The sequence below is a fragment of the Bubalus bubalis genome, chromosome 23, assembly GCF_019923935.1.
Source record: "Bubalus bubalis isolate 160015118507 breed Murrah chromosome 23, NDDB_SH_1, whole genome shotgun sequence".
NCBI classification, from domain to species: Eukaryota; Metazoa; Chordata; class Mammalia; order Artiodactyla; family Bovidae; genus Bubalus; species Bubalus bubalis.
The window spans coordinates 14663495-14688000 of record NC_059179.1 but is presented as its reverse complement, the minus strand read 5'-3'; the positions used below and the strand labels follow the sequence as shown (position 1 = coordinate 14688000).

Genomic DNA, 24506 nt, shown 5'->3' with positions numbered 1-24506 from the left:
CAGACATCCTGGAATGTGAAGTCAAGTGGGTCTTAGGAAGCATCACTATGAACAAAGCTAGTGGAGGTCATGAAATTCCAGCTGAGCTATCTCAAATCCTAAAAGATGATGCTGTGAAAGTGCTGCACTCAATATGCCAGCAAATTTGGAAAGCTCAGGAATGGCCACAGGACTGGAAAAGGTCAGTTTTCATTCCAGTCCCAAAGAAAGGCAATGCCAAAGAATGTTCAAACTACCACACAATTGCACTCATCTCACACGCTAGTAAAGGAATGCTCAAAATTCTCCAAGCCAGGCTTCAGCAATACATGAATCATGAACTTCCAGATATTCAAGCTGGTTTTAGAAAAGGCAGAGGAACCAGAGATCAAATTGCCAACATCCACTGGATCATGGAAAAAGCAAGAGAGTTCCAGAAAAACATCTATTTCTACTTTATTGACTACGCCAAAGCCTTTGATTGTGTGGATAACAATAAACTGTGGAAAATCCTGAAGGAGATGGGAATACCAGACCACCTGACCTGCCTCTTGAGAAACCTATATGCAGGTCAGGAAGCAACAGTTAGAACTGGACATGGAACAACACACTGGTTCCAAATACGAAAAGGAGTATGTCAAGGCCGTATATTGTCACCCTGGTTATTTAACTTATATGCAGAGTACATCGTGAGAAATGCTGGGCTGGATGAAGCACAAGCTGGAATCAAGATTGCTGGGAGAAATATCAATAAACGCAGATATGCAGACGACACCACCCTTATGGCAGGAAGTGAAAAAGAACTAAAGGGCCTCTTGATGAAAGTGAAAGAGGAGAGTGAAAAAGTTGGCTTAAAGCTCAACATTCAGAAAATGAAGATCATGGGATCTGGTCCCATCACTTCATGGCAAACAGATAGGCAAACAGTGGAAACAGTGGCTGACTTTATTTTGGGGGGCTCCAGAATCACTGCAGATGGTGACTACAGCCATGAAATTAAAAGACACTTACTCCTTGGAAGGAAAGTTATGACCAATCTAGACAGCATATTGAAAAGCAGAGACATTACTTTGCCAACAAAGGTCCATCTAGTCAAGGCTATGGTTTTTCTAGTAGTCAAGTATGGATGTGAGAGTTGGACTATAAAGAAAGCTAAGTGCAGAACAGATGCTTTTGAACTGTGGTGTTGGAGAAGACTCTTGAGAGTCCCTTGGACTGCAAGGAGATCCAACCAGTCCATCCTAAAGGAGATCAGTTCTGGTTGTTCATTGGAAGGACTGATGTTGAAGTTGAAACTCCAATACCTTGGCCACCTGACACGAAGAGCTGACTCATTTGAAAAGACTCTGATGCTGGAAAAGACTGAGGGCAGGAGGAAAAGGGGACGATAGAAGATGAGATGGTTGGATGGCATCACTGACTCAATGGTCATGAGTTTGGGTAAACTCCGGGAGCTGGTGATGGACAGGGAGGCCTGGCATGCTGCAGTTCATGGGGTCACAAAGAGTTAGACATGACTGAGCTACTAAACTGAACTTAACTGAACTGAAGGAAAAAGTTCTATATAAGTTCATATGATTTCATCCCTAACTCAGACATTTTATCAAGTCTGACCTGTGTGTGTGTGTGTGTGTGTGTGTGTGTACATGCACACTCAGTTATGTCTGACTCTTTGTGACCCCATGGACTATAGCCTGCCAGACTCCCCTGTCCATGGTATTTTCAAGAATAACAGAAAAAGACCTGAAGATAAATGACATAAAGGGGAATGAAAATAATTCTACAAGAAAATACTAAAGAAATTATGACTGCTCAGGTCAGAACAGATGAAGTTAAATGGTCATTTAAACATAGTCATCAAATATGTGAAGAATTTCATAAATGATCAGTTATGTATATACCAAGAAGTTGAATGGTCTTGAAAAGAAGTACAGCAGCATCAACTGGCCTTAACTTTTTACCCCAAAGAAGCAGCATTTTATTTATTCATTTATTTATTTTTGGCTGTGCTGAGAGGCATAAAAGATATTGGTTCCACATGACCAAGGATCAAACCCATGCCATCTGCAGTGGAAGTGTGGAGTCTTAACCACTGGATCTCCAGGGAAGTCCTTGTCCTTAATTTTTTGATAACAAAGTTAGGAGACTCTAGACAAGTAAATGTAGACTATAAAGACTTCTTGATTTGTTAATTTGTTCACTTATGCAACAGATACTCTGTGAGCACAGCATTCTGCAGGGTGCTGACAATTATAAATTCTATATTGAATTTAACTTCTATCCTACATGATTGTATCTCTTCTCTTTCCCCTTTCTTCTTACCCTTCCTCATCTTTTCTTTTTTTCCCCCTCTTCATACCACCCACCCCAAACATGGGATGCATTCTCAGGTCTCTTCCACTAGGAGAGTCTCTGATTCTAACCACCTAATTCATATCAAATTTATTTATTTACTATCTTTATGTATTCCCACCTTCAAAATGTTTGGAATCCATTTTCTTCTCTTCATTCCCCCTGCCCAAAGTCAAGTTCTTTCTATCCTTCATAGGAAAACGTTCAATAGTCTTTTAAAACGTCTTCCTACTTGCAGTACCTCTCTCATTTCAGTTTAATTTCCACATGATAGAGTTAACTTTCTATACTATAAATTTTACCATGTCCTGGTCTTTATTAAAAAGTTTCAATGTATCGCTATTGCTTATTAACTAAAATCCAAGCGTTCAGAAGTCAAGTTTTTTCAGCCATATCTTTCAATACTTTCAATCATGCATCTTATAGTCTAGCTACAAAAGACTGTATGACGATTCCGTAAGCATTCTCTCATCACAGTGCTTTTTAGAAACCTGTTTTAATTTTTACTTATTTATTTATGGCTGTGTTGGGTTTTTGTTGCTGCACACGAGCTTTCTCTAGTTGCTGTGAGTCAGGGCTACTCTTCGTTGCCGTGCACAGGCTTCTCACTGCAGTGGCTTTTCTTGTTGTAAAGCACAGGCTCTACGCACACAGGCTTCAGTGGTTATAGCACTTGGACCCAGAAGTTGCAACTCATGGGCTCTAGAGTACACAGGCTTTAGTTGCTCCATGGAATGTGGAATCTTCCTGGACCAGGGATCAAACCCATGTTCCCTGCATTACCAGCTGGATTCTTATCCACTGTACCACCAAGGAAATCCCAGGACAGTGCTTTCACCTTTGCCATTCCCTCTGTTCAGAATGCCCTTCCTTGATTTTGACGAAATCATACTCATCCTTTAAGACTCTCAAATTTCACTTCCACGATAGTCAATCTTTTCAATCCCATGGCATGTATAATTAATTGCTCCCTCTCTTCAAGTAATATTTACTTCTATAAAGAATTTATGTTCTACTATAGCTATTTACATGTCTGTTTTCTCCCCATCCAGTTGTGAGATCTTTGAAACCTGATTCATCTTTTTTATTTCCCAGTAACAACAGGTAATAGGTTCCCATTAAACATCTGAATCAAAATGAATCTTTCCTACAAACTAGTTGACTCTACAAGGAAAAAATTCAGTTACAGACTGAAATTTGAGCTCAAGCCAGTTTAAAACCTGAGAAGTCTGTGTGTCACAAGAAATACCAGGGAAAAGGGTACAAACATATTTGAAAAAATAAGTGAGCACATGGATGAATCAGTTCTAACTCTTTCACCATTAGAAAAATGAAACAACAACTAAAAGCATAATGGCTGAATGACATGAGAAACTGAATTACTTCTAACTTTCTACCTCCCCAACTTCAGCTGGTTGTGCTATTTGTTTCTACCTGCAGAGTGGCATTTTAAGGCCTAGGAAATATATGCATAATGTTTTTACAAAGTAATAAGGATGGAAAAATAATCAAACTAAATAAAAGGAACATTTAATTCAAAATAAAGGCCATTCCTGATGCTTAGATTTGATGTTCACCTCTTATCATTTAAAATCTTTTGACTGAATTTCTTGAGATGCCCAGAATCTTTGGTGGTTTATGATACCTAGGTCCTGATCTATGCCATCTGACTTTCTTGGACTCTGGATTTCTTACTAGCATAAAACAGACTAGTAGGATTTTGTGTTAATCCGATAAACCAATCACAGACTTTTAAGTAATAGTTTCTGAACCTTTTGAAAGGAAAGAAATTATTTTGAATTAATATGGACTTACAAAGAATCAGAGCAGTAACATTTTCTTCTTTGAAAAAGTAATTAAAACTCAAGGACAAGGAAAACTCAATGGCCATTATTATTCCTATATGCCAGCAAGGCATCCAGCAAAGTCACTCATCACTTTGACTTACGACTTAGATTCAAAACTATGACTTAAATTCAAGTAGGGAATTAGCAACTCGCTAAAGAAATCTAAAGATACCCACAAGATTCTGAATAATGGATCTAAGTCAATATGAACAGATAGATCCATGCAATGTGGTTCTCAAACCTTACTGTGCATCAATATCACTTGAAAGACATATTAAAAAAGAAATTGCTATGTCCTGTGCCAAGAATTGCTAGCATACTGAGTGTAGCACTTTCACAGCATCATCTTTTAGGATTTGAGATAGCTCAGCTGGAATTTCATGACCTCCACTAGCTTTGTTTGTAGTGATGCTTCCTAAGACCCACTTGACTTCACATTCCAGGATGTCTGGCTCTAGGTGAGTGATTGCACCATCATGATTATCTGGGTCATGAAGATCTTTTTTGTACAGTTCTTCTGTGTATTCTTGCCACCTCTTCTTAAGATCTTCTGCTTCTGTTAGGTCCATACCATTTCTGTCCTTTATTGAGCCCATCTTTGCATGACATGTTCCCTTGGTATCTCTAATTTTCTTGAAGAGATCTCTAGTCTTTCCCATTCTATTGTTTTCCTCTATTTCTTTGCATTGATCACTGAGGAAGGCTTTCTTATCTCTCCTTGCTATTCTCTGGAACTCTGCATTCAAATGGGTATATCTTTCCTTTTCTCCTTTGCTTTTCACTTCTCTTCTTTTCACAGTTATTTGTAAGGCCTCCTCAGACAACCATTTTGCTTTTTTGCATTTCTTTTTCTTGGAGATGGTCTTGATCCCTGTCTCCTGTACAATGTCATAAACCTCTGTCCACAGTTCATCAGGCACTCTATCTATCAGATCTAATCTCTTAAATCTATTTCTCACTGTATAATCATAAGGCATTTGATTTAGGTCATTCCTGAATGGTCTACTGGTTTCCCCCACTTTCTTCAATTTCAGTCTGAATTTGGCAATAAGGAGTTCATGATCTGAGCCACAGTCAGCTCCTGGTCTTGTTTTCACTGACTGTATAGAGCTTCTCCATCTTTGGCTGCAAAGAATATAATCAATCTGATTTCACTACTGACCATCTGGTGATGTCCATGTGTAGAGTCTTCGCTTGTGTTGTTGGAAGAGGGTGTTTGCTATGACCAGTGCATTTTCTTGGCAAAACTCTATCAGTTTTGCCCTGCTTTATTCCGTATTCCAAGGCCAAATTTGCCTGTTACTCCAGGTGTTTCTTGACTTCCTACTTTTGCATTCCAGTCCCCTAAAATGAAAAGGAGATCTTTTCTGGGTATTAGTTCTAAAAGGTCTTGTAGGTCTTCATAAAACTGTTCAACATCAGCTTCTTCAGCATTACTAGTTGGGGCACAGACTTGGATTACTGTGATATTGAATGGTTTGCCTTGGAAATGAACAGAGGTCATTCTGTCATTTTTGATACTGCATCCAAGTACTGCATTTTGGACTCTTTTGTTGACTATGATGGCTACTCCATTTCTTCCAAGGGATTTTTGCCCACAGTAGTCAATATAATGGTCATCTGAATTAAATTCACCCATTCCAGTCCATTTTAGTTTGCTGACTGAAAATGTCGACGTTCACTCTTGCCATCTCCTGTTTGACCACTTCCAATTTGCCTTGATTCATGGACCTAACATTCCAGGTTCCTATGCAATATTGCTCTTTACAGCATTGGACCTTGCTTCTATCACCAGTCACCTCCACGGCTGGGTATTGTTTTTGCTTTGGCTCCATCTCTTCATTCTTTCTGGAGTTATTTGTCCACTGATCTCCAGTAGCATATTGGACACCTATTGACCTGAGTAGTTCATCTTTCAGTGTCCTATCTTTTTGCCTTTTCATACTGTTCATGGGGTTCTCAAGGTAAGACTACTGAAGTGGTTTTCCATTCCCTTCTCCAGGGGATTACATTTTGTCAGAACTCTCCACCATGACCCTTCTGTCTTGGGTAGCCCTACACTGGTGGATTTCCAGTTGAGCTGTTTCAAATCCTAAAAAATGATGCTGTGAAAGTGCTGCACTCAATATGCCAGCACATTTGGAAAACTCAGGAATGGCCACAGGACTGGAAAAGATCAGTTTTCATTCCAATCCCCAAGAAAGGCAACACTAAAGAATGCTCAAACTATCATACAATTGCACTCATCTTATATGCTAGTAAAGTGATGCTTTAAATTCTCCAAGCCAGGTTTCAACAATATGTGAACCGTGAACTTCCAGATGTTCAAGTTGGTTTTAGAAAAGGCAGAGGAGCCAGAGATCAAATTGCCAACATCCGCTGGATCACAAAAAAGCAAGAGAGTTCGAGAAAAACATCTATTTCTGTTTTATTGACTATGCCAAAGCCTTTGACTGTATGGATCACAAGAAACTGGAAAATTCTGAAGAAGATGGGAATATCACACCACCTAACCTGCCTCTTGAGAAACCTGTACGCAGGTCAGGAAGCAACAGTTAGAACTGGACATGGAACAACAGACTAGTTCCAAATAGGAAAAGGAGTATGTCAAGGCTGTATATTGTCACCCTGCTTATTTAACTTATATGCAATGGCACCCCACTCCAGTACTTTTGCCTGGAAAATCCCATGGACAGAGGAGCCTGGTGGGCTGCAGTCCATGGGGTTGCTAGAGTCGGACACGACTGAGCAACTTCACTTTCACTTTTCACTTTCATGCATTGGAGAAGGAAATGGCAACCCACTCCAGTGTTCTTGCCTGGAGAATCCCAAGGACAGGGGAGCCTGGTAGGCTGCTGTCTATGGGGTCACACAGAGTCAGACACGACTGAAGTGACTTAGCAGCAGCAGCAGCAGCAGCAGAGTACATCATGAGAAACAGTGGGCTGGAAGAAGTACAAGCTGGAATCAAGACTGCTGGGAGAAATATCAATAACCTCAGATATGCAGATGACACCACCCTTATGGCAGAAAAGTGAAGGAGAACTAAAGAGCCTCTCAATGAAAGTGAAAGAAGAGAGTGAAAAAGTTGGCTTAAAGCTCAACATTCAGAAAACGAAGATAATGGCATCTTGTCCCATCACTTCATGGCAAATAGACAGTGGAAACAGTGGCAGACTTTATCTTTTGGGGCTCCAAAATCACTGCAGATGGTGATTGCAGCCATGAAATTAAAAGATGCTTACTCCTTGGAAGGAAAGTTATGACCAAACTAGACAGCATATTCAAAAGCAGAGACATTACTTTGCTAACAAAGGTCCGGCTAGTCAAGGCTATGGTTTTTCCAGTAGTCATGTATGGATGTGAGAGTTAGACTATAAAGAAAGCTGAGTGCCAAAGGATTGATGCTTTTGAACTATGGTGTTGGAGAAGACTCTTGAGAGTCCCTTGGACTGCAAGGAGATCCAAGCAGTCCATCCTAAAGGAGATCAGTCCTGGTTGTTCATTGGAAGGACTGATGTTGAAGCTGAAACTCCAATACTTTGGCCACCTGATGCGAAGACCTGACTCATGTGAGAAGACCCTGATGCTGGGAAAGACTGAAGGCAGGAGCAGAGCCAACCACAGGCATAATCCTATAGGAAGCTGAGTTATCCTCTGTGATTTGTCTTTAAGTCCTGGTTTCTCCCTTTCTGTATCTATAGTACCAAAACCTTGGCCCTCATCAGGCTAGGGTTTTCCCTTTTGCACCTGATCCTGGACATCTTTAACTGAGTTATACCTTACAGTTTTGTATAATTTCTTCTAAGAGATTAGTCTTTTAAGAAAACATCAGTGTTTTAAAAGAAGCCTTCAGTAACTCCACCCAAATAAGTAACAAATGGGAGAAAGTGTCCTGTGATGGGAAAAAGACGCAAAGCTGTGTGTTTATGTGCTTTTTCTAAGTAGAGTTAGGCTTGCTCTTCAAGGAGAGGTAAGAGAACAGAGAAAAAATCTAGGTACCTGAAGCTGCCTAACCAAACAGTAATTTCCATTTCTGAACAAACATCTAATTGAGAAGACACAACCAAATGCCAATAAAGGGTTCAATGACCCAATTATCAATATTCTGAAATGCCTCGAGCAATACTTATATAAAAGTTTACATGAGTATTATACTGAAATGATCTCATAAGACAGCTTTTTTAAAATTCTTTTGGCATGCAGCATGGCTTGTGGGACCTTAGGTCCCTACCAAGGATTGAACCAGAGCCCTCCATAGTGAAAAACGCCGAGTCCCAACCACTGAACCACCTGGGAATTCCCCTGCAAGATAGCTTTTAAAGACTTTTAAGAAATCAGTTTCAAACTATTTGTAGAATGAATTAACAATTGCTTTGCATTAGAAACTTTTTAAATTTTATTTATTTATGCATTTATTTCTGGCTGGGTCTTGCTGTACTTGGGCTTTCTCTAGTTGCAGTGAGCAGGGGCTACTCTCTAGTTGTGGTGCTCCAGCTTCTTACTGCGGAGAAGGCGATGGCACCCCACTCCGGTACTCTTGCCTGGAAAATCCCATGGATGGAGGAGCCTGGTGGGCTGCAGTCCATGGGGTCGCTAAGAGTCGGACACGACTGAGTGACTTCACTTTCACTTTCATGCACTGGAGAAGGAAATGGCAACCCACTCCAGTGTTCTTGCCTGGAGAATCCCAGGGACGGGGGAGCCTGGTGGGCTGCCATCTATGGGGTTGCATAGAGTCAGACACGACTGAGCAACTTCACATTCACTTTTCACTTTCATACATTGGAGAAGGAAATGGCAACCCACTCCAGTGTTCTTGCCTGGAGAATCCCAGGGATGGGGGAGCCTGGTGGGCTGCCATCTATGGGGTTGCACAGAGTCGGACACGACTGAAGTGACTTAGCAGCAGCAGCAGCAGCTTCTCATTGAGATGCTTCTTTTGTTGCAGAGTACTGGCTCTACAGCATGTAGGCTACAGTAGCTTTGGCACACAGGCATAGTTGTCCACAGCATTAGGATCTTCCTAGATCAGGTTTCGAACCCATGGCCCCTGCACTGGCAGGCAGATTCTTAACCACTGGACCACCAGGGAAGTTCCTGAAACAATTTTTTTTTTTTTAAAGATCTATATATTTGGCTGTGCCAGCTCTTAGTTGCTGTATGTAGGATCTTTAGTTGTGGTATGTGGGATCTAGTTCCCTGATCAGGGAACAAACCTGTGACCCCTGTATTGGGAGTACAGAATCTTGGCCATTGGACCACCAAGGAAGTCCCTAGAAACATTTTAAAAAGTGCTTTTTGGTAAATATTTTAGTAAATACAATAAATATCATCTTGTAAATGACAGTTTTATTTTGAGAAAGAAATATAATAAAGGCTTTCTAATTTGAGAAAATTAGAAATGCTTTCTAGGAAAAGAAAATGGGTTCTTCTATAGGGGAAAACTATCTTTCTTTTGCTTTGTAGATTAGTATTTCTCTTTTTTTGAAGGAAATCAGTGTCTTTAAAAACTGTATTTTTTCGTGTAATAAATGATTGATAAATGTAATGAATAATTGAGCCTATACACTTATTCTTTTTAATGTTAATTATGTTTTTCCTAGCAGAATGCCTTGTATAGAAGCAGACAAATATTTATTACTCATTGAAAAAACTGCCACTTCTGCTTCATCTGCAAGCCACTGACATTTCATTTTCTAATGTCTTTTACACAGAATATATTATTGCAAAATCTGCCCCAAGCAAGTATTTTATAATCCTTCTTGTGCCCCACTGTTTTTCAATTTATCAACAGTGGTGCCTGCCTAAACTGTCAACCAGGGATTTTCATCATTTAATCAATATACCATACATTTGAAAGGAGTGCTTAAAAATTATTGCTTAAAAATTATTCCATAAACTCATGTCTTGTATAGGGGTAATAAAACCTACAGCTAGAAGCATTTATAGCAAGGCTAATAACTAAACAGCACAATCAATTTTGAAGGTGACTGGCTAATGTCAACATTAGATTATGGAATCTGCTAACCCTGTCATCTAAAGAAAATAAAGCGAAAAATAAGGGCAAAGGTAAAGACTTGAGAAATTCTTTGGGAGAGAGAATCAAAATGTCAGACTATAAAGAAACTGCAGTTGGAATGCAGGTTCCTAAGAGCATTCTTTAGCAAGTATCTGAAAGTTTATGTGTGGAAAATAAGAATGACAAACAATAATTTCATTCATTTACTACAAACATCAGGAGAGTTCTGGCAAGAAGACAAGAATGACCAGAAGGAATAAAGAAAAAATAAAGAATTATAAATAAATCACCTTTTTAATCATCCATTCAGACTGCACTTTAGTGCCACTCTAGAGGCCCTAAATGTGAAACTGAAATGTTTTCCTCTTCTTGGAAAGAAGTTGCTTCTAAGGCTGCCAAAAGTTTAGCTGGATCAGGCCTCCTCTCTCTTTAATGAACTATGCTACTCTATACCATTTTCCCATATAATTTACATATAGATTCCTAGAAATGCATCATTTTAACCAACAAGGTACTTACATTCACACTGTATGACATCTAGGTTAAACTGCTGAACGGCTCCCATGCTTATCTGTTTTAACTCACTGTCCAGCAGCATCTGCATTAAGGATGTTGACAGATGCTGGCAGGCTGACATGCAAGCAGTCTGGGCAACTTTCCCCTGTTGAAAACAAACATCCAAACCAAAAAATAAACAAACATAGAAACGTATCATATCATAAAGTATCACAAAAATTTTTCATGGCATTTTTTTTAGTGATAGCCTTTTTCTTTCTGTATTCTGAGTGGCTGTCTTTTAGCATAAGAACTGAAAGTAACATTCTGCTGACTTGTCATTCTCATGATATAAATATCATTCAAGCTATAATTGTATGTAGAAAAATTAAAGTTTGTGTTTAAAATCTATTGATTATTTCATATCTCTTTAAATATCTCAAGTATTTTTAAAAATGCACATTAAAATATGCCATTTGTGACATAAAACAACCGTCATGTTGATGGAACATTTATTCATATAATGCTTTTTAAACTTTCCTTTATGTAATTAACCAAGCCAAGAATTAAGTTAATAGTGCAATTTATTATAATTTAACTATACCTAATATACTTTATAACATATACTTTTATATGTATGTAGTAAGTAAAATGTCTTTATAAAATATACTTTGAGTCATTAAGTTTTTACTGCTAATAGGAAGCTTAGTTTGGAGCATAGCTTCAATTAGGAGGGAGAAAAAGAAGCTTGCATACCAATATGATTTCACAATCATCTACAAATCTTTTCATTTAGTTTTAAAAATTAAGTTTTAAAATCATCTGATAATTTAGAAATATAAAGTTAAGTGAGCTACAAATACTTGTGGTTGTCTTTTAGTACAATATCATTATATTTTCTACTATAATAAGCTCCTAAATCTCCACATGAATTTTGACAGCCTTGATTCAGGCTATATTTTCTTTAAAATTATAAAAACAATTTTAAATGTCTAGCTTCTAGATTATATAGCTGAATCACAATATTGCCTTTAGTATAAATTGTTCTTTCAAGCAGGCTTTTTATTTTAACTACAGTTGAAAAGAAAATATTACAAAAACTTTCAGGTAAAGCTTTCCAGTGTAATATCACTGCTAGTATGGCTATCTCCAATCCACAATTATGTGATTTGGTGATGGACTGACACCCATATGATTCAAAGATCTATGACTAAGGTTAGAAATAAGAACTTTTGGAAGATGTGCCATGTTTTGCCTTATTAGCATTAACAAATATTCACCCAGTGATATGTGATCATTATGCTTTTCCTACTTATCACAGAGGCCAATAAAGCTACAAAATCACAAAAATCTTCCAAACATAAATGCTATAATATACTGATGCAAAAATGTTTACATAGGACTGATCTGTTAGAAAACAAGGAACACAAATATATTTTAAAGATGTTTACTTGAACAATTGCTCATTCGATTACACATTTAAAGTCAGACTAGAAACAAGCAACTTTTATGAGTCCTTATGAATCTTTAGCATTTAGACACTATGCGCAGTAAAAAAAAACTGTGCATATGAAATGGAATGCCAATATCTAAATCAGAAACTGCAAACAATATACTTGACAAATACTGATGAACTGCCAAAAAGGAATGTAACAAACAATGCAAAACCCAGCATGCTTCAAGATCCCCAAACCAAGAAGAATTAGTCTAGGAGACATGCAGCTCCATTTCCCAAGCAGAATAATATCAATATGAATGAGAAGCAGGAGGGGAGAGAGAGAAAAAGAAGAAATCAATGGCATGTAATTTAATTACAATGTAATAGGCTTGAAAAAACTTAATGGAAATGTCATTTTGATCTAATGGAACAACTAGCATGTTTTAGTTTTAATGTACTTCTCCATCAAATCAGCTCCACGTCCTACTTATGTTGCCACTTTATATAATGTACTAACTGCAAAAACAGATTAATAAACTGCCAAAAACAGTTACTACTACATTCATTTCATAAACAAACACATTGCGTAAAATTTTAACATGGGTTCAGATGCTACATATGACTATGCAGCAATAGTACTGGAGCCAAAATAATGGTACTAGTACAAAAATACAGGCTATTTCATAAACTTGGTGGATACGGGTAATGAAAACATACAAGTGTGCATGCGCGTGCATACACACACACTCACACGTGTTTCTCTTTAAGTAACACATGCAATTTCCTTTGATTATGCATATTAAATACAGGCTTATTGTTCTCAAAGATAGAAGTTTAAAATGTTTATAAAATATTGAAATGAAAAATTCCTTTTTATAGCTCAAAATTGATATCAAAGGTTCAAATCCTTTAAACAGTTATATTCTATAAGATCAATTTTTTTTAATTGTACTTTTTGACTATAAAATGTAAGCAAATTTTATCTATTACTTATTTTGAGACAGAAAATTTTAATATTCCAGAAACTTGCACATCCCCCAAACATTTTTGATGCCTGTAGCCCTTGGTACACTTTTGTATAACCAAAACACTCCTTTCCAAACACTATTTTGCTTTAATACTGGTTAATGCTTTAGTACTATATCACCTTCTAGAACAAAAATAATCTAAGTACTTTTACAACTATCTTTAAAAACCGGCCGTTTTCATTACAGATGTTCTGGTTTTTCACAATACAACAAACAAAGCCAAAATAATTAAATGACATGACTGAGAAAATATAGCACATTTAGTATCAAGCGCCTAGAAGTTTCTGCTCCTCTCATCTGAAAAGTTAATTGCAACTATTGCTAACATTCTCTTTTTCTTTAACATAAATTTCAATAAGTAAGTAAAAACACCTGCCAAGCTTTTAAAGGTAACTACTTTTTTACCCTGCTCTCACATTTTGCTGAAAAACAACTTGCAAAGAGAGAAAACCCCTGGACAAACTTCTTGTATTTCAAAGGAACTTGTAAAAGAGAATCTGCTGACATATTAGATCCTTTTCGCATTACCCAAAAGCTTTTCTTCTAAGAACAATTGTGGTAAAGAGACATTTGGCTCCTAGGAAATTCCCAAAGGGTCAACCATATGCATCCTTCCATGGCACCTTCACAGTGCTGCTTTCTAGATTCATGTCTCAAAAGCAGCTTTCATCATTTACTTGTGTGTCAGTCAATATGATTTATGGACTGCATTCAACAAAGTCAAAGCATATAGAATGAGAAATATGACTACAATCTGCTAATTTGTTTTGTATTGAGCCACTTAAGAGTCAAAGACCTAATGTCAGACTGAGACCAGCAACACAATTAACCAGTCGGTGACAGATTCATCCATCCTCCCTGCCAGGCTGTGCCAATCAAAGACAGCATGAGGCGACATTTGGTGAAATCAGTAAGAAAACTCATTCTCTAAGTAACCTATGTGAGACCTTGATTGACACTTTTTGAATTTAGTTTGTGGAACACAGACAGTCTTTACCCAATAGTCCCTCACTGCAAGCTGTGAAATAAGGCTTTTAATGCCAATCACAGGAACAATAAACCACAAACCACCAACCCTCAGTTTAAAAGGAATCAAGAAAACACATCTGTTTTTATGTCAAGCCAAATTTCCAGAATAATTTACTATTATAGATTAGGTAAAGATACTCTGTTTCCTTTGAAACATCATAAAATGACATGGTAACAAAAATACAACACATTTTATTAGATTATAACTCAAAACAGTTTTGGTTTCAAAGTAACACTCTGATAGATCTACTCTAATATAATAGAAGGAGAAATGTAGAATACTTAAAAACTAATTTGACACATTTAAATTTTCATTTGAAGTTTTCATTTCTGTCTCACCATTCTTTTATTTCAAAGATCTAATAAAATAGGAAGGCTTGATTTCAATAATAATTATTTGAAAGCATTTTTCAATGTTGCTTTCATTCTCTCAAATACACTTTACATAAAAATGTGCTCTTGAAATTACAATCATTCTTTCTGTGTTGGTCTATTTTCCTTAAAGATCCCAGGAGAATCCATTTTCTTTTATTTATACCCTCACAAAAGATCAACTTTGCACAATATGCTACTTTTTATTTAAGTTAAAAAAATATATAGACTCAGAAATATTATGCACTATATTATTCTTTAAATTGATAACAGGTTTTGTTTTGAAAAGTTATGTAACTCTTGTCAGGAAAAACTTAAAAACTCGAATAAAATAATGTTCAAAAAAATTTGAACATTAAATCTAACATTGGAAAGCAAATTTATTAATTCTGATTCTATGTGACTTTTAAAATTATTTAAATAAAAACAGCAAAATACTGCTATAGTATTCAAACTTATTGCCTCTCAATTTGCAATGTGAATTTCAGTTATGAGATACGAAATAGCCTTTTCAGAGGGAAGACGAAAGAAGAAAGGAAATATTTTGATGAATCGGTCAGTCTCCTAAAGAACCACAATTTTTAGCCTTTTAAAACACATTGTCCAAAAGAGTGAGGTTTTTCATCAAATATGGAGTATCCAACACTAAAACCAGAAATGAATTCTTATTGAAAAATGATGCCAAGTTGAAAAACAGACATTTTACTCTAAGAAATCTATTATAATTCTTTCTATTTTACAAAAGAATCCCTAATTTAAATTTCACTATATGAAACTACTTAAATGTACTACTACTCAAACATAAAAAATGTTATTCAATCTGGAAAAAAAAATACCTAAAACACAAAAATGTCCCCAAGGTGACTTCACAAATACACAAAGATTCCATCATCTAGTAAGGTTTTAATCTTTTTTCTGGCTAAACACATGGTAAAATACTGAAATGTCTCTGATTCCCAATAATATACAATGTATGTTTAAAGGTTTAAATATCAAGATGAATTTCTTTAGCAAGTTTTAAAAATAAATTTAATACAATCTTGAAAACAGTTTTGAGATTATGCCCCCAAAATTAATAGGTCTACCAAAATATACTTACTCTAATGTCCCTAACATTCTCCAAAATACCTCCTTTACATTTCTATATTCCTCTCATACCCTTCCTGTCTGCATCTAAGTAGCTCTAGTCCCCAAAGAACTGGTTATCACATCAGTTAACCACAATTTCCATAGCCAATTATGAATTCCCTTTCTCCTCTCTTAGGCTTTTCTTCTTTTACCAATTCTCAACCATAACGATATGAGACATAACATAAAGTATTGCTCTTGGGACATACAAACACGCACATTCACACACACACATGCACTGATTAAAAAGAACAGAAATATCTTAAAGTTGGGAAAAAAATTCTCCAAACTGGGGAAACTTCAGGTCACTTATAATATATGGCACATTTCTATTTCATGCCTTATCCTAACTTCCTTAGCCCAACTGTGTGTGTGTGTGTGTGTGTGTGTGTGTGCGCGCGCGCGCGCGTGTTGTCACTTCAGTCGTGTCCAACTCTTTGCAACCCCATGGACTGTAGCCTGCCTGGCCCCTCTGTCCACAGGATTTTCCAGGCAAGAATACTGGAGTGGGTTGCTACGCCCTCTTCCAGGGGACCTTGCCGACCCAGGGATCAAATGCATGTCTCTTAAGTCTTCCGCACTGGCAGGTGGGTTCTTTACCACTGAGCCACTAGGGGAGTCCCATCCCAACCACAGATCTCATTAAACTTTGGTGGCCTTTTCCTTCTTCTTTTTTTTTTCTTTTCCTTCTTCTTAAACAATCTTTTGAACATGACCTTAGATGACATATAGCACTCAGATTTTTAGGTTCCTGCAAATATCATGGCTGCTGTCACAGCAGTCCCATGATATCTTCAAACTTCTCTTAACTTTAATAAGCAGAAAGAGAATGCAAGGACAAGTAGGGCAGTGACGTCTAGAAGAGGTCAAGGTTTTGAAGCTACTGATTATACCAGAGTGTATACTCGTGGCGGATTCATGTTGATGTATGGCAAAACCAATACAATATTGTAAAGTAATTAACCTCCAGTTAAAATTAAAAAAATTTACATTAAAAAAAAAAAGAAATCTAGATTAAACACACTTTTGTCCAAGGTAGCATGAAGAGGAAGCTCGTCTGTGCTGTGTAGGAACTGACAGAGATATTTCCTACCTCCTAAATTCACTTAATAACAGCAAATTGGGCAATTAAGCTCATGTTTAAATAGGGAAGCAATAAAATATCAAGGCCCTATAACCTTCTCCCTTGGCAAATGTAAGAAATGCAAGAGAACCTTAAGACAAGCTGTAAACTTCCACATGTGACTGAATACTATGGTCGAGCCACAGGAATTAAGACTGAAAAACTGAAACATCCAAGAACTGTTATTATAGCAACAACTCTGTCATAGCAGAGTCAGAGCCTCATTTTCTTTTACATAAGCACCCAGCTCAGAGTATTAGGACTATATAATCATTAAAAACTACTATTTCACAACCCCAGTACAGCTTAAAATTTGCAAAGAAGTTGTCAGAATCACTAACAAGTTAGAAGAGTATAGACTATTTCCACATAATCATTAGTAAAATGGACAAATGTCACCCAAGCTGACTCTCTCTTATTAATATATATAGGTAGGAGGCTCAGTAAGTAAGTGTTAGTCAATCATCATGTCCGACTGTTTGCGACCCTATAGACTGCAGCCCACCAGGCTCCTCTGTTCATGGAATTCTCCAGGCAAAAATACTGGAGTGAGGAGCCATTCCCTTCTCCAGGGGATCTTCTCCAACCAGAGATCAAACTCAGGTCCCCTGCATTGCAGGCAGATTCTTTACTATCTGAGCCACTGGGGAAGCCCAATATATTATAAACATAGCCATACATATGTAAACATAACACAGAGTAGGCCTTTGTCATTCAAGGCATTTATATCTAGATTTCAGCCTTTTAAAGATGGCTCCAAGAGTCCAGTACAAGTAGTGCTTCATTTGCTGAGACTCACTTTTGAGTTAGGTACTCTGTGAAATGGGTTGTGGGCAGGGAGGAACTACTCAGAGACTGAATAGAGTCAAAGTCCCAACCTCCCCAAGTCAATGTGGCTTAGGTGTCTTCTGTTAATTGACATGGGTAAAGTAACTGTCATTAAGATCTACAGTTTTCAACTGTATCTTACAGTGTTTTCTGAAAGAAATTACATAGCACAGCCATATTCTCAAATTTGGGAATTCTCAAAGGTTTGGGGTATACTCATCTAGAATGTTAAGGATTTTTTGAACAGGTAATTTCATTGGGCTAAATCCTAGATTGTGGGGATGCGGTTGGGGTAGATACTATTAGTCACTTTCAGTTGAGGGAGTACCTGGAAGAGGAGTTTAAACTACTCAGGGAAATGTATCCTGTGAGGAAAGGATACATATTAAAACAGAAGGAAACTCATTATGGGAGGAGGGAGCAAACAAGGTAAGTCATCTACTAAGCACTTTTTTTCTAAAAACAATCTTGCAAATGACATTCAACAATATTCTGAGAGTGAAAAATAAGTCCTCACAGACATCTACAGTAGGTCTTTGTCAACTGTCTCCTTCTTGTTTCCAAACAGACAAAGGCTTTAAATCTCAATGCTATTACCAGCTATCAGACCAATTTGCATCAGAGACAGAAAGTTTTAAAACAGGACAGCTTCCTTACAATGCCTAGTCTCCTGAATGAAAGAAAAGGAAGTAATTAAACGTTGTTTCATATATATGTAATATTCATCTAAACTTGCGCTTTTATTGGGACTTCAATCTGCAAAGTATCATCTCTTTTATCCTCACCCTTATCCATTCCTGTCTGTTCTATACAGGGAAGAAAAAAAATACAGGTTCTTGAGCACCATCAGATCGTGGCTTGCACAGGAAACTTCTGACTCCAACATCTTTCCCTACTATCTCCTTTCTTTCACTCCAGGGGATCTGACCTCTTTTTCACTTTCTTTATCTGCTCATAATAAACATAATTCCAACTCAAACAATCTCTTATCCACATATTTTAGACTCTTCTCCCCCAATCCTTGGCCTACTTAACTCTGGTGGGGGGTGGTATGAGGAGAGAACTATCTTCTATTTTTTTCTTTCTGTTGTGTAATACAGGTTAAAAGGAAAGACTATTTGCATTCCTAGAACTTACCCCTATGTGCAAAACTCAAGGACCCTTACGAACACAAATCCTCTGCTGCCATCTGGTACTGAAACTGCTAGATGGTATGTTTTCATCTGTTTTTGATACTGAATCTTCCTGTTAAAAATGATCCTTTGCTCATAAAGCTTTCATCAATTATATAGTCTGTTTCATCTACAGCCATAAGAGAGTGAAGTAAAAGGTTATTTGTAAGTGTGCATATACATGTATGTACTAATACTCTGTGTGTGTGTATACAGAGTCTGTTTTATTTCCATTGAATAAATATCTCCTTAATGTTACTTACAGGTTGGTCTTGTACTTCTCCCCTAATCCACTGATTTCCTACCAAAATTCTCTTGCTAAAAGCCCTTTGTTATTAATGCCATTACTTCTTCCAACTATGCCCTCATTAAAAGCAATTCAAAATACTGTTTTCTACAATCTTCAACAGCAGGGAAATATTTAAGTATGCTATGCTATATATGGGCTTCCCTGGTGGCTCAGAGGATAAAGCGTCTGCCTGCAATGCAGGAGACCTGGGTTCGATCCCTGGGTCGGGAAGATCCCCTGGAGAAGGAAATGGCAACCCACTCCAGTATTCTTGCCTGGAGAATCCCATGGACAGAGAAGCCTGGCACATAAGGCTTACAAACTTATAAAATCAAATTTCTCACCAAGATTAGTCAGTATTTAGCTAATAGAGACATCAACTTAATACTCAAAAGAATCAGAGTTATAAAATTCAAGTATGTTCACTTTCAACTAAAAAGCAAGATTTTTTTTTGCAATTAACTTCCAATAGTGAAAATCACTTAACTGTTTTATTACATTATGAAAAAGCTTAAGAAAAAATAGAAATTCTATTACTAACACTGGACCTTGACTGCTTTCAACTTTGTCATTTATGTTTTCTCTCAAAGTTCTCTAACTTTCTCCATTGCACTGATATACTGTCAATGGTTTGCTCTTGTTGATTTTTGTGTACTTGTAACTTATTATAAAGTACAGAAATAAGTATCAAAATGTGTCACAGAAATACCTCGCTTATCACCATAGAAAGAACTATTTCAAATAAGTAACTTTTTTAAAACACTGGACATTCAAGTGCCAAATCTTTCTAAATTATTCACTCACATTTATCTAAAACTGATCTCCAAATCCATCCGTCCTTCTTAAATACAGGACAAGAAACAATCTGAGGTTTTTTTTTTGGATAGCAAGGTTAGTTTCACTTCTGTATTCTGAATATGCATATGGTCTTATCTGCAGGAAATCTGTAAGCACGCTTAATACATACTTAACAACTACTACATTTATTGAAATGAACTGAACATTTATTAAATGAGCAAAAAGGTCAAGTGAAAGCTTGAGGGTCTGTCTCTTCAATAAGTCAAAGTGTTAGTCCTTAGTGTTGGGAATTTGCAAATTATTTTCGTGCTATAGGTTCGTCTTAATCACTATTCAACATTATAGTATCTAGAGAGTGGTGATCTGAGTTATTATACTATTCTTTCAAGGAGTTGTATAAGAAATGAGTAACCATGCAAATATTTCTACTCATCTGATGGTACTGATACCATCTTTACTATATCATATTCACATAGACATTTTCTAAATTCCTGTCTGCAAATAACAGAATGTTAACTTTCTCTTCAAAACTAGAAACTATTCTATATTTGACAAATAAATTTCTTGATTCAAAACTTCTGATTTTTACAGTATACTTTTTTTTCTTGGTCACACCACACAGCTTGCAGGATTCTCAGTTCCCTGACCAGAGACGGAACCCAGGGCCCGGCAGTGAAAGCCTGGAATCCTAACCCCTAGGCCACCAGGGAAGTCCCTGCAGTATACTTTTCATACTTTTTAAACATACAAGAAAATTATCTTTATAATAGTCTAGTTATTCACTATTCCTCTCATGTTAACTTTAAAAGTACTTATAAAGCACTTCCTCTACGTAAGACATTGTTTAGGTACTACAGAAGACACCATGATGAGTAGATATAGTTCCTGACATAATGAGATTAAATTCTGAGAGTAGAAAGAAGGAAAGTCTACAACCATAGTTCAAGACAAAATATAAATACGTACCATAAAAGTGGGACAAAGTATTAACATAAGGTTAAGCAGAATCAGTAAAAGCTTCATGAAAGAGGTAGCATTAAAGATGGCTCTAGGAAGAGATTCAAAATTTTTAGTTATAAATGAAGACAAGGTAGAAAACTCAAGCTAGATGCAGGGCAGAGTGAATTTTCCACTTTAAATGCCCAGGTTAAATCATGGTCAGAAATGTATCAGAAAGAGACTGAGGTCATTTATTTGTTAGCCTGTGCAATTTTCACTTAATTCAGTAGATAAGTGAGAGACCTTGAAATTTTTGAATAGAGAAAATGAAATTAAAATGTGCTTTGGAGAGGATTATCTAGCTTTGATATGTAGGATGAATAGAAGTAATGAGAGACTATTGGCGAAGACAAATTAGAAGACAATTACGATAATCAAAATTTGAACTTCGATAATAGAAATAAGAACAGAAATGACAAAATGCAGGTTAGGAACATTTAAATTTCAAATGCTAGATGGTATTTTTTCAAAAATAAGAATATTTTTCAATATCTATACTCAGACAACATTTGAGTTCTTATTTCAGCTCTTAAGAGCTTGTAACTGGAGGTGAAAAGGATGAACAAATACAATAAAAAGCAAAATATGACAAAGCCACTAAAAAAGAGTAGATGCTGAGGAAGGCAATGAACACTATTGGGCTTGGTGAAAAAGAAACATTTGAATTGGGTCATGAGCTATACTGTGTTATGCACTGAGATTTCTACAAGTAGAGTCTGGGATAAGTGTTGTAGAAAAAAAGCATTCATGAAAAGCACAGATAATCTTACAACAAATATAACAACTAATATGTTTTGAGTGTTCATTTTACGCCAGGCACTTTTCTGAACATTTCATGTATACTACCTCTTTTAACCCTCAGAAAAATCTCTAGAGTATATACTCTTATTGAACTATTGAACTCATTTGCAGATAAGGAAAATATCTCAAGCATGGCCTGTCATACCTGCGATGACCACAGAGAGATATCCCCAAAGCACTGCGCTCACCACAGATGCACCATAATATTAACTTTCACAATCAAGTCCCAGAGAATCTTGATTGCTTCACCAAAACAACTAGTTATTATCTTCAAACTCTGGCTTCCACAAAAACTACAAATGTATCAAGAACACTGCCAAAACAATAAAAAATTTCCATAAGCACCTAAGCAGAGAAAAATAAGCCTGCAGGAAGTTCATTATTTTCTAATTCACATGCTAGCTTGATCTTGTATCTACTTACCGACATGGCTGCATGATCACTGCTGTTAGTCTGAGAAGGAAGTCAAACAGGCAATCATAAAAAAGGAAAATGTATTCCGATATCAACAGAAGTGGTGTTTAAAGCAGTAAAAAATTACACCATACACAAGCCAGCTGACTCTCTGTTGTTGTTACAATTTAAAACTCAAACTCTGACACCTGAATATCTGATCTAGCCTGAACTGAAGGTGGCTCTACATATGGGAAGTTATCCTTTTTACCAAACACACAAGGAGTAAAGGAGAAACCACAAGCAGAAATGGAGGAAGACATTTAACTGGCCAGGTAGATACTGTAATTACCCACAGTAAGCAGTGGGTTGGCAGCTGTGTTATCCAGACAGTTCATTCTTCTGGAAGACTGGGCCAGACTCTAGGTAACCTCTAGGTCCTTTCTAGATTTAACTTCCAAAAAAATTTGTTTGGATTAGCAAAATCCCATCACAACAGTTATTCAACTATTTTTTCCCAAAATCTTTCAAATTGTATAAGAGGTATATAATTTGTATGTGAGATGTAAAAGTCATAAAGCCAAGATGAAATTTAGCTAAAATTCTGTAATGTAGTCAATAAAAGTCAGTCAACAACATTTAACATATGAACATGAACACCAAGTAAGTCATAGGACTTGTGATGCTTTCATCATTGTTCACATTATACAATTTTTATGTTACAGTCAATAAGTCATCAGATCAACATTATTCATTATTATTATATATTTAAAGATTAATATTGAAATAAGAAAAAATAATTTGTTAGCATATATGTATACAAAAAATATATGGTCATGTTTTCACTTGATAAGGAAAGTACCAAAATGTACTCAAAGCTACTTATGTAACAATTTAAAATATATAATTTTTGTATTTTTAATATAATTCTTTCTGGTATCACATAAAAGAAAGGGTGATTAAAGCCTGTGATTGTACTACTGACTATTAAAGTTCTCCTCTGCAGTTTCCAGTGAAGTCAAAGGACATGTACACCTATATATTTAATTCAGGGAAAAAGTATGAACCAAAGGACAAAGAACATAAAAGAGTAAAACTAAAAAAGAAAATAAGGTGCCAGAATGAATAAATCTAAGTTTAAGTTAGGACTTTACACCTCTGTGACACTTAATAATAAATTTTATAAATAGGGACGTTAGAGGTGATCTCATCCAATCATTTTATTTCAAAGAGAAGGAAAGAAGTTGTTCAAAATCAAGACAGTAGACTAAGTCAATGTGTTTGCTTCCCACTGATGCTGAGATACAAGTGATACAAGAAGCACAGAATTACAAAACAGGAATAAAATGTTTAACAACACAGAAAATGGAGGCACGTGGAGGAATTCATTAAGGGATACCTTCTAGAAGACAGAAAACAGATTTTTCTTTAAAAATGTTTATTTATTTATTTATTTTGGCCATGCCACATGACATGTGGGATCTTAATTCCCCGACCAGGGATCAAACCTGTGCCCCCTGCATTGGAAGTGCAGAGTCTTAACACCTTGACCACCAGGGAAGTCACCCAGAAAACAGATTAAATACAGAAGAGAAAGCAACTGCCCATTACATGCTACCAGGGGAACTACAGTGGAGTTGGGAGCCAGCTGTGTATTAGAGGTCAGTTGTGCATATGAGAGAGGACAGATACCAGAAATGCAATGGGAAACAGGGTAAGTAACTAAAGATTTCTAGAACAACCGTGCCAGTGATCCCCTAACTACAGAGCACAAGCATTTTTCCATAGTGAGAGAAACTTCAAAGGGAGAGTTGAGACTCCTGGTGTAGGTAGAAAAAAAAAAGAGAGAGAGAGCAGGAAGGAGGAAGGGGGGTGTTGTGACAATGGAAAGAGGGGCAGTGATGGCTACACAATTTGTGGAGCTCAGTGCAAAATGAAAATGTGGGGTCCCTTGCCCAAAAATCTGTAAAAATTTCAAGATGCCAGCAAAGCACCAAAGCATGTGCAGAACCCTTCTAAACTCAGGACCATGTGCCATAACACATGTTACACATCCATGAAGTCAGCCCTGAAGAGAGGAAACCACAATCTCAAGGATAGCTCTATACCTGCTCACTCTAAGTTAAGAATCCTAGGCAAAGTGCCTCCCAAATTTAAAACATTTGCAGTCAGATTCCTAACTAAGAGGGGAAAAAAAAAATCTATCAAAAAATAGAGTATTTATACAGTAGCAGAGTAAACGCAAATCAGCGTTTCAGGCATTCTTTGTTAAAAGAGAATGAGAAGAACAAAGAAAGAAAAAACCTATTCAAGGATAATATAGATAATTCAAGGAACAGAAAATATTGTTTTAAAAAACCCTCCAGGGACTTCCCTGGTGGTCCAGTGGCTAAGGCACTGTGTTCCCAATTCA

The 24506-nt window shown here is 36.7% G+C and overlaps 1 protein-coding gene across 8 annotated transcripts in view; it reads right to left on the bottom strand.

Moving 5' to 3' along the window:
• EXOC6 (exocyst complex component 6) overlaps nucleotides 1-24506 on the bottom strand; it is a 191561-nt gene that overhangs the window by 47183 nt on the left and 119872 nt on the right. For 5 of the 8 annotated variants that reach the window (XM_025274102.3, XM_025274103.3, XM_045164122.1 and 2 more), the window contains exons 19-20: nucleotides 22124-22153; nucleotides 10720-10861 (exon numbers count right to left, since the gene is read on the bottom strand). In XM_025274102.3, the coding sequence (XP_025129887.3) occupies nucleotides 10720-10861; nucleotides 22124-22153 (172 nt within the window). The remainder of the gene's footprint in view (nucleotides 1-10719; nucleotides 10862-22123; nucleotides 22154-24506) is intronic. The other 3 variants (XM_044935318.2, XM_006073686.4, XM_006073685.4) reach the window with 1 other exon arrangement.